General features: G+C 54.6%; 1 protein-coding gene across 1 annotated transcript; it reads left to right on the forward strand.

Moving 5' to 3' along the window:
• The first annotated feature begins 3,018 nt into the window (after positions 1-3,018).
• MMP9 (matrix metallopeptidase 9) lies at positions 3,019-10,687 on the forward strand. The gene is made up of 13 exons (XM_054467661.2): positions 3,019-3,186; positions 3,983-4,215; positions 4,616-4,764; positions 5,062-5,190; positions 5,282-5,455; positions 5,713-5,886; positions 6,275-6,451; positions 6,565-6,720; positions 7,390-7,669; positions 7,792-7,931; positions 8,260-8,410; positions 8,507-8,610; positions 10,376-10,687. The coding sequence occupies exons 1-13, from the start codon at positions 3,049-3,051 to the stop codon at positions 10,492-10,494; spliced, it is 2,124 nt and encodes a 707-aa protein (XP_054323636.1). The 5' UTR covers positions 3,019-3,048; the 3' UTR covers positions 10,495-10,687.

Raw genomic sequence — 10,687 nt, forward strand, 5'->3', positions numbered from 1 at the left:
TGATGAGGGTGATTGGAATACAAAAATACACTTTCCTTTCGTGATGCCTGACTCTCTGGTAATTAATTATTCATTCAATTTCTCCCCATGCTGAACTCTCAGATCCATGAACAATGAGACAAAGGCTATCTTGGTCACTACTTGTATTCCCAATTCTTAGCATAATGACTGGCCTAGAAAAACTCAACAAGAATGTGTTGAATAAATGGTCTTTAAAAGGTTTGAAGATCATCAACAATGGTTTGAGTATCTGATAAAAGTTTTAGACCCTTTACATAGAAAAATCAACATATACCAGTAGCTGGGGGTGAATCTGCCCCTCCCACTCACCCAGGGTACATTTGGCAATGTTTGGTAACATTTCTGGTTGTCACAACTGGCAGGGGGAGGTGCTACTGGCATCCAGTGGGTAGAGGTCAGGGATGCTGCTAAACATCCTACAATGCACACGACAGCCCCAAGTGTCAATAGTTCTAAGTTTGAGATATGTGACATACATACATAAATATGTATTCGTATGTCATATTTGGTACCATTGATGGCAAGTCGGGGGTAGTTAATGGATTTTCCTAAAAGCCCGTGTCTGCCACCCAGATGAAGATCCTCCAGATTGGAGGATCTCTTCCTCTAAAATCATATTACTCTACGACCTCACATTCCCGAGTCTAGAATCTAGTTCCTCCTGTCCTAGCCTCTGATTCCCTAAATGCCTGGGCCTCCTCTCTTACCTTCAGTGGGTAGCAGGGGACCAGAGGAGAAGGATCCAGGTTTTATGTGCTGCCCCTGTCACCGCATCCACCTACCCACTTCTATACCTGGGTCATCACAGTTCCCTGTAAATGGTAATAAAGGTGAAAAGCTTCAGAACCAGGCAGTTCTGGGCTTGAACCCTAGTTCTGTGGATTAACTCGCTCTGTGATCACAGGCAAATTCCTTAACTCTCTGAGCCTTAGTTTCCCCCTCTGAAAACAGGAGGGATACTCATTAAACTTACCTTACAGGTGGTGCGGATGAAACGAGAGGCTTATAGAGAACTTATTATGGTGCTTGACACAGTAAATCTCAAAAAATGCATTATTATTATTATGGTTCAGAGGTAAAGTGATTTGCCCAAGGTCACATAGCTGGAAAATGGCAGAGCTGGGATGGAAATCCAGGACTTCGTGACTGCAAAGCAGATGTTCGTTGGTTAGTGAACTTTAGAATTTCAACTTTTCTGTAAAGGAAGTTAATTATCTCCATCTCACAGTCTCATTTATTAGATAAGCATATAAAATGCCTGGCACATAGTAGGCCCTTTAAATACAACTTGTTGGGCCGGGCGCCATGGCTCATGCCTGTAATCCTAGCACTTTGGGAGGCCAGGTGGGCAGATCACTTGAGTCAGAAGTTCGAAAGCAGCCTGGTCAACGTAGTGAAACCCTATCTCTACTAAAAATACAAAAAATTTAGCCAGGCATGGTGGCGCACGCCTATAATACCAGCTACTCGGGAGGCTGAAGCAGGAGAATTGCTTGAACCCAGGAGGCAGAGGTTGCAGTGAGCCGAGATCACGCCACTGCACTCCAGCCTGGGTGACACTACACCCCCCAAAAATAAAATAAAGTAAATAAATACAGCTTGTTGAGTTGTTAGCATGTTTTTCCCAAATAGGGCTTTGAAGAAGGTGAATATAGACCCTGCCTGACACCGGCTGGCTAGGAGGAAAGGAGGGAGGGAGGCTGCTGGTGTGGGAGGCTTGGGAGGGAGGTTTGGCATAAGTGTGATAATTGGGGCTGGAGATTTGGCTGCATGGAGCAGGGCTGGAGAACTGAAAGGGCTCCTATAGATTATTTTCCCCCATATCCTGCCCCAATTTGCAGTTGAAGAATCCTAAGCTGATAAAGGGGAAGGCATTTACTCCAGGTTACACTGCAGCTTAGAGGCCAATAACCTGGTCTGCTGATTCCAAGTTAGAATCATGATCTTTTGGCAGGGTCTCGCTCTGTCGCCCAGGCTGGAGTGCAGTGATATAATCATGGCTCCCTGTATCCTTGACCTTCTTTCTGGGCTCAAGCAATCCTCCCACCTTGGCCTCCCAAAGTGCTAAGATTACAGGAACGAGCCACCATACCTGGCCCTGAATCTTGGGTCTTGGCCTTGGTAATTAAAACCAATCACCGCCATCCGTTGCAGACTTACAACCTACAGTGTACTAAACATTTTACATGTTTGATCTCATTTTGTCCTCACATCAATTTAGGGACAAAGAGCCCCTCGCTCCCCATTTTTTTTTTTTACAGCTGAGGAAACACATTCAAAGTGGTAGGACATTTGCCCCAGGTCCTGAAGGAAGACAGTAAAGCCATGTCTGCTGTTTTCTAGAGGCTGCTACTCTCCCCTTTACTAACCTGAAGATTCAGCCTGCCGAAGACAGGGGGTTGCCCCAGTGGAATTCCCCAGCCCTGCCTAGCAGAGCCCATTCCTTCCGCCCCCAGAGGAAGCAGGGAGAGGAAGCTGAGTCAAAGAAGGCTGTCAGGGAGGGAAAAAGAGGACAGAGCCTGGAGTGTGGGGAGGGGTTTGGGGAGGAGATCTGACCTGGGAGGGGGGTGCTGCAAAAGGCCAAGGATGGGCCAGGGGGATCATTAGATTCAGAAAGAAGTGTCAGGGAGTCTTCCATCACTTTCCCTTGGCTGACCACTGGAGACTTTCAGACCAAGGGATGGGGGATCCCTCCAGCTTCATCCCCCTCCCTTCCTTTCATATAGTTCCCACAAGCTCTGCAGTTTGCAAAACCCTACCCCTCCCCTGAGGGCCTGCGGTTTCCTGCGGGTCTGGGGTCTTGCCTGACTTGGCAGTGGAGACTGCGGGCAGTGGAGAGAGGAGGAGGTGGTGTAAGCCCTTTCTCATGCTGGGGCTGCCACACACACACACACACACACACACACACACACACACACACCCTGTACCCTGAGTCAGCACTTGCCTGTCAAGGAGGGGTGGGGTCACAGGAGCGCCTCCTTAAAGCCCCCACAACAGCAGCTGCAGTCAGACACCTCTGCCCTCACCATGAGCCTCTGGCAGCCCCTGGTCCTGGCGCTCCTGGTGCTGGGCTGCTGCTTTGCTGCCCCCAGACGGCACCAGTCCACCCTTGTGCTCTTCCCTGGAGACCTGAGAACCAATCTCACAGACAGGCAGCTGGCAGAGGTGGGCAAACACCTAGTCTAGAGTTGGGGAGGGCTGTCCGGGAGGGTGTTGAGTGTCCCAGAGAGGATGCAGGGCCTCAGAGGAGATGCTTTAGGGGTGTATTTGTGGTGATGGGCATATCTGAAGAACAGAGGTGTCCAGGGTTAGGCAATGGGGGGTCTTGTGGAGGCTTTGAGCAGTGATGGCCAGAAATGGGCAATGGGGCTTTCCTAGGTGGAAAATGGGAAATGGTTTGGGGTGGGGGAGACACTGGAGGGTTCTGGGGTAAGCATAGGCTGGGAGTGAACAGGGGCAAACCTTATGCAGCTGTGGGGTAGAAATGGGCTAGAAGCATCCAGGGGTGAGAAGGAGCTGAGGATGTCTAAGGAGGGGAGATCCCTGGGTGGTCAGAAAACACTGGTGTCTGGAAAGCATTTAATGCTTTATTAAATGCTGGTCCCTGCTGGGCGTGATGGCTCACACCTGTAATCCCAGCACTTTGGGAGGCCGAGGCGGTAGGATCGCTCGAGCTCAGGAGTTTGAGCCCAGCCTAGGCAACATAGTAAGATCCCGTCTCTACAAAAAAATTAAAGAAATAGCCAGGCACAGTGATGTGCACCTGCAGTTCCAGCTATGCAGAAGGCTGAGATGGGAGGATCGCTTGAGTCCAGGAGGTCCAGGCTGCAGTGGGCTGATACCATCTCTCCAAAAAAAAAGAAAAAAGACTTCCTCCATGAGTGTCTGGAGGGATTCCTGGCCCCAGCTGGGCAGAGAAAGGGGTCAGAGATCTGGAATGTGTGTGTCCTTTCATCCACAGGAATACCTGTACCGCTATGGTTACACTCGGGTGGCAGAGATGCGCGGAGAGTCGAAATCTCTGGGGCCTGCGCTGCTGCTTCTCCAGAAGCAACTGTCCCTGCCCGAGACGGGTGAGCTGGACAGCGCCACGCTGAAGGCCATGCGAACCCCACGGTGCGGGGTCCCAGACCTGGGCAGATTCCAAACCTTTGAGGGCGACCTCAAGTGGCACCACCGCGACATCACTTATTGGTGAGCCGGGGCCGTGGGGGCAGCGGGGTGGGGCGGGGAGGCCGGGTCTGGCTCTTGGGCCAGCGGTGAACATGTCCTGTCTTGGACGCGTCCCTGGGTTTCACTAGTTAATGTGTGGCCCCGGGGGAGTGTCTCCACCTCTGAGCCTCTGTTTTTCCTTCAGGGAAATGGCTCTTGCAATCCAAGTCCTCCTGCCAGGGCCATTGTGAAGGTCTAAGTAGACAAAAAAACAAAACAAAACAAAACAAAACAAAACAAAAAGTCTGGAAGCGATTTATAGATGAGAGCATGGACGGCAGGGAGCATTGTGTATGTTGAAGTCACTGCGATATGGGGTGTCCCTGCTGCCCCGCTCCAGCCTTTCACTTCTGACCTCCTTCCTCTGGCTCTTACCCTACAGGATCCAAAACTACTCGGAAGACTTGCCGCGGGCGGTGATTGACGACGCCTTTGCCCGCGCCTTCGCGCTGTGGAGCGCGGTGACGCCGCTCAACTTCACTCGCGTGTACAGCCGGGACGCAGACATCGTCATCCAGTTTGGTGTCGCGGGTGAGAACGTGAGGAGGGAAAATCCAGGAGACTTGGGTGGGGTCAGGGAAGGGAGGACCACGGAGAGCGTGGAGGAAGCGTGGAGCAGTGGCCCCGGCTTCCTCTTGCCTGCCCGCGCTGCCCTGGCTTACACGGCCCCTCCTGCCAGACAGTGCAGAGGGCCAGGGCGCCAGGCTGGGAGAGCTTCGCGCAGGCGGGATTTCAGCCTGCACTTATTTCGGAGCCCTTGCCTTGGGCAGCGCACAATCTGCGCAACAGTACTCGGCTAACCCTCTTCCTCTCGACCTGTTTCTTCAGAGCACGGAGACGGGTATCCCTTCGACGGGAAGGACGGGCTCCTGGCACACGCCTTTCCTCCTGGCCCCGGCATTCAGGGAGACGCCCATTTCGATGATGACGAGTTGTGGTCCCTGGGCAAGGGCGTCGGTGAGATTCTGAGTCCTCCTGGCCCCTGATTCCCTTCTTCTCTCCCACCCATCACCCGCCGCCCTGACTTCGGTCCCCCCTCCTCCCGCAGTGGTTCCAACTCGGTTTGGAAACGCAGATGGCGCGGCCTGCCACTTCCCCTTCACCTTCGAGGGCCGTTCGTACTCTGCCTGCACCACCGACGGTCGCTCCGACGGCGTGCCCTGGTGCAGTACCACGGCCAACTACGACACCGACGGCCGGTTTGGCTTCTGCCCCAGCGAGAGTGAGTGTGGGGGCGCGCCGAGGGCTGCGGGCGCCCACCACCCTTGATGGTCCTGGGTTCTAATCCCAGCTCTGCCACTAGTGCTGTGTGGCCTGCAATTCACCCTCCCTGACTCTGGGCCCAATTTTCTCATCTGAGAAATAATGAGAGGAGGGATGAACTGCAGACCATCCATGGGTCAAAGAACAGGACACACTTGGGGGTTATAATGTGCTCTCTCCGCCTTCTCCCCCTTTCCCACCTCCCCCTCGCCCCAGGACTCTACACCCAGGACGGCAATGCTGATGGGAAACCCTGCCAGTTTCCATTCATCTTCCAAGGCCAATCCTACTCCGCCTGCACCACGGACGGTCGCTCCGACGGCTACCGCTGGTGCGCCACCACCGCCAACTACGACCAGGACAAGCTCTTCGGCTTCTGCCCGACCCGAGGTACCTCCGCCCTGTCTACCACGCTCAGCCCCGCCCTCTCATCATGCATTGGCCCCCAAAACGCGGCTCTTCCCCTCATCAGTTTGTCTTTCCACTCTCATTGGTCCTCAGGACTACCGTGACTCCGCCCACCTATACCACATTTCCACCCCTATCCCTGACTTCCAATGGCCCCGCCCCAGCCACTGAGGTTCGGCCTTTTCTGCTCAGCTGGCCGCCTCTTCCTTGGTCTGGTGTCCCAGGCACCACCCACGGGTCTAGCCTCTTCTCAGGAGTGCTCTACAGCGCCCCCTAGGCCACTAAGATTGTCTAGCTCCCTGTCGGGTCGGCCCCTGGCTCCTTATTGGACTCACCCACCTGGCTCATCCAAGGCCTTGGGTCTCTCCAGCCGACTCGACGGTGATGGGGGGCAACTCGGCGGGGGAGCTGTGCGTCTTCCCCTTCACTTTCCTGGGTAAGGAGTACTCGACCTGTACCAGCGAGGGCCGCGGAGATGGGCGCCTCTGGTGCGCTACCACCTCGAACTTTGACAGCGACAAGAAGTGGGGCTTCTGCCCGGACCAAGGTAGGCATGGTCCCGAGGCTTCGGGGCTGGGGTTCCCGGCAGTGGTGGTGGTGGGGTGGCCAGGGCTGGGGGCTCGGCCCGGCGCTCACGTCTCAGGCTCCCTCTCCCTCCAGGATACAGTTTGTTCCTCGTGGCGGCGCATGAGTTCGGCCACGCGCTGGGCTTAGATCATTCCTCAGTGCCGGAGGCGCTCATGTACCCTATGTACCGCTTCACTGAGGAGCCCCCTTTGCATAAGGACGACGTGAATGGCATCCAGCACCTCTATGGTGAGGCAGGGGCAGGGATGGGAGGAGGAGGGGAAAGGGCGTGGCTGTGCCACAGTACCAAAGAATTGGGGGTCGGGGGTCGGGGGAGGGACGGGGCGTGCAGGAGAGGTGGGACCTCAACGTCTATCTGGAAGCAGAGCCTGGGCCCAGTCGCTGCCATGTCAGTGCTTAGAGGTGGTGATAAAGAGAATCTAGAGAGAGATAGGCGTGACTTCAAAAGCCAGTCTACGCTGGGCATGGTGGCTCACGCCTCTAATCCCAGCGCTTTGGGAGACCCAAGGCGGGAGGATTGCTTGAGCCCAGGAGTTCCAGACCAGCCTCGGCAACATAGCCAGACTCCCATCTCTACAAAAAATAAATGAGCCAGGCGTGAAGGCACATGTCTGTAGTCCTAGCTACTCTGGAGGCTGAGGCGGGAGGATCCCTTGAGCCCAGGAGTTCGAGGCTGTAGTGAGCTATGATTGCACCACTGCACTCCATCCTGGGCCGTAGAGGATGTCGCTTAAAACGAAAAAGAAGAAGAAAGTCGTGTGGTTTGGGAAGGAAGGCTGAGTGAGGAGGGGCCTGTGTGCCAGAGGGGGCCTCACTGAGAGGCTTAGGGGAGCAGATGTTCTAGGGGTACAGAGGTATGCAGGAATAGGAAGAGTCTCATCCCGTGTCTCTTTTTAGGTCCTCGCCCTGAACCTGAGCCACGGCCTCCAACCACCACCACACCGCAGCCCACGGCTCCCCCAACGGTCTGCCCCACCGGACCCCCCACTGTCCGCCCCTCAGAGCGCCCCACAGCTGGCCCCACAGGTCCCCCCTCAGCTGGCCCCACAGGTCCCCCCACTGCTGGCCCTTCTACGGCCACTACTGTGCCTTTGAGTCCGGTGGACGACGCCTGCAACGTGGACATCTTCGACGCCATCGCGGAGATCGGGAACCAGCTGCATTTGTTCAAGGATGGGTGAGGAGGCAGGGTTGTGTGGATGCGGGAAAGGCCTTGGCAGAGGGGCTGCCCGTCCCTTCCCGCCCACTGGCCCAGTGTCCAAGGCTTAGAGCCCGTCCTTTCCCTCCTTGCGTTCTCAGGAAGTACTGGCGATTCTCTGAGGGCAGGGGGAGCCGGCCGCAGGGCCCTTTCCTTATCGCCGACAAGTGGCCCGCGCTGCCCCGCAAGCTGGACTCGGTATTTGAGGAGCCGCTCTCCAAGAAGCTTTTCTTCTTCTCTGGTTAGTTCCCTTCTTTCCCTCGCCGCCCCGTCAATCCCCATCAGTCAAGGAGGCTCAAGAGACTATCGATAACCCACCAAACGTCTTGTGCGTTTTAGAAAAATACGCCCCCTGGCGGACGCAGTTTAGCAAACGTAGGGGCGGCTGAGTTTCTGCCCCCTCCTCTCCACGTCCTCGCGTCGCTCTACCCAGCGCCTCTGCCCCTGGGGTGCAGGGACTGCGAGCACGCGGGCTAGGAAAGGCCTCGCCGGGATCTCCCTCCTCGCGTTCTAGAAGAGTACGTGCTCCCTCTGCGCCCTCAAACCGACGTGACCCTCCTCCCCTGCAGGGCGCCAGGTGTGGGTGTACACAGGCGCGTCGGTGCTGGGCCCGAGGCGTCTGGACAAGCTGGGCCTGGGCGCCGACGTGGCCCAGGTGACCGGGGCCCTCCGGAGTGGCAGGGGGAAGATGCTGCTGTTCAGCGGGCGGCGCCTCTGGAGGTGAGGGCCGCCGCGGCCGCCGGCAGGGGGAGCCCGGGCGCCGTCCGTCCGCCCGCTAGCCGGCTCAGCATCTGTCTCCTCCGCACCTGCCCGCAGGTTCGACGTGAAGGCGCAGATGGTGGATCCCCGGAGCGCCACCGAGGTGGACCGGATGTTCCCCGGGGTGCCTTTGGACACGCACGACGTCTTCCAGTACCGAGGTGAGGGCTGGGGAGGGTCCCTTCGTGAGACACCACACTAGGCTCCTCTTAGTGAGTGATCAAATTCTGAGCGAGGAAGAAAAAGCCCTTGGAAATGGAAGCAAATGCCCCAGTACAGACAAGATCCCAGCAGAGGCAGAGGCCTTCTCCAGGTCATTTAGGAAGTCAGGGATGCAACCAAGACCAGGACCCAGATTTCCTGCCTCCCCGGCTGGAAGCTCTTTCTCCTTCAGTACAGGACGCAGGTGGTTTGTATGGAAGCTCATTTATTAGACAACAGTCATCAAGTGCCGATAATGTGCCAGGCACTGTGCTACAGTGAGAGATAAGACAATTCACAGCCCTGTGACTTTGGGCAAGTCACTGCTTCTCTACTCTTCGAGCCTCAGTTTCCCCATCTGTAATATGGGGACGATAGCTGGAATTACACTTGACTTCCCTTTCTCACCAGTCACATCCAAACAGTTGACAAGGTGAACAAGATTTTCTGCCACCAAAATCTTTTTTGAGTCTGTCATTTTTTTTTGCCATCTTCTTTATAAACACTCCAGCCCAAACCATACTGGCTGTCCAGGACCTTTAACATATTCCATGAGATTAGGAAGGGGGTAGGAGTGGAGGGCAATGGTCTTGGGAGTGACCCCAGATGAATTCCAAGGTCAAAGAAACTAAGAGGATCTGACACCCTACGCCTGTGTTCTCATCTCTTCCCTCTCCTCCTGTTATTTACTCTGCTCCACCCACACTGGCTGCTCTTTGAACAGATCAAACTCATTCCTAGCTTAGAGCCTTTGTGCCAGTTGTTCCCTCTGTCTGGAAGTCTTCCCCTCTAGATTGTCACTGGGCCATCCCACTGTCTTCCTTCGGGTTTCAGTGCTAAGGCCATTGCTTCAACGAGGCCTTCTTTGATGCTTATTATCTATTTACTTGTTTTTATTTTCTCCATAGCTTTCTTTTCTTTTCTTTTGAGACGGAGTTTCGCTCTGTTGCCCAGACTGGAGTGCAGTGGCACGATCTCAGCTCACTGCAACCTCCGCCTCCCGGGTTCAAGCGATTCTCCTGCCTCAGCCTCCCAAGTAGCTGGGATTACAGGTGCCCGCCACCACGCTTGGCTAATTTTTTGTATTTTTTAGTAGAGATGGGGTTTCACCATCTTGGCCAGGCTGGTCTTGAACTCCTGACCTTGTGATCCACCCACCTCAGCCTCCCAAAGTGCTGGGATTACAGGCGTGAGCCACCACACCCGGCCGCTTTCTATATTTTCAAAACCAATCTCATTTATTTATGTGTTTGCTTAATTGTCTCTTGCCTCACTAGAGTGTAAGCACCAAGATAATTGAGATCATGCCTGCATTTTTTTTCCTGCTTACCCCCAGTATCTTGAACAGAGCACATAGTAGGTGCTCAATAAATATTTGTTGACGAATGAACAGATTTGTTCAATGAATGAGCATTGAATGAATTGTTCTGAGCATTAAGATAGTTGGTCTATTCATTTGTTAGTTCATTCACAAAATGTGTATGGTGTACCTACTGTGTGCTAGGCTCTGTGGCAGTGCTTTGGGCACTGAGGTCTGTGGTCTGTGCCCTCCAGCATCTCACAGCACCTCACAGCATCTCACAGGTGGGGGGGATGGAGGTGATATGTGAAAACCTTAGAAAGTTCTAGAAATGGCAGAAGAGATGGTTGTCAAGATCTTGTTCCTATTTCTGTATATGTGGGAGAATTAGAATCACTCCTCTCATGCCTGCCTGTCTCCTGCAGAGAAAGCCTATTTCTGCCAGGACCGCTTCTACTGGCGCGTGAGTTCCCGGAGTGAGTTGAACCAGGTGGACCAAGTGGGCTATGTGACCTATGACATCCTGCAGTGCCCTGAGGACTAGGGCTCCCGTCCTGCTTTGACAGTGCCATGTAAATCCCCACTGGGACCAACCCCGGGGAAGGAGCCAGTTTGCCGGATACAAACTGGTATTCTGTTCTGGAGGACAGGGAGGAGTGGAGGTGGGCCGGGCCCTCTCTTCTCACCTTCGTTTTTTGTTGGAGTGTTTCTAATAAACTTGGATTCTCTAACCTTTA

The sequence above is a fragment of the Pongo pygmaeus genome, chromosome 21 (assembly GCF_028885625.2).
Source record: "Pongo pygmaeus isolate AG05252 chromosome 21, NHGRI_mPonPyg2-v2.0_pri, whole genome shotgun sequence".
Lineage (NCBI taxonomy): Eukaryota > Metazoa > Chordata > Mammalia > Primates > Hominidae > Pongo > Pongo pygmaeus.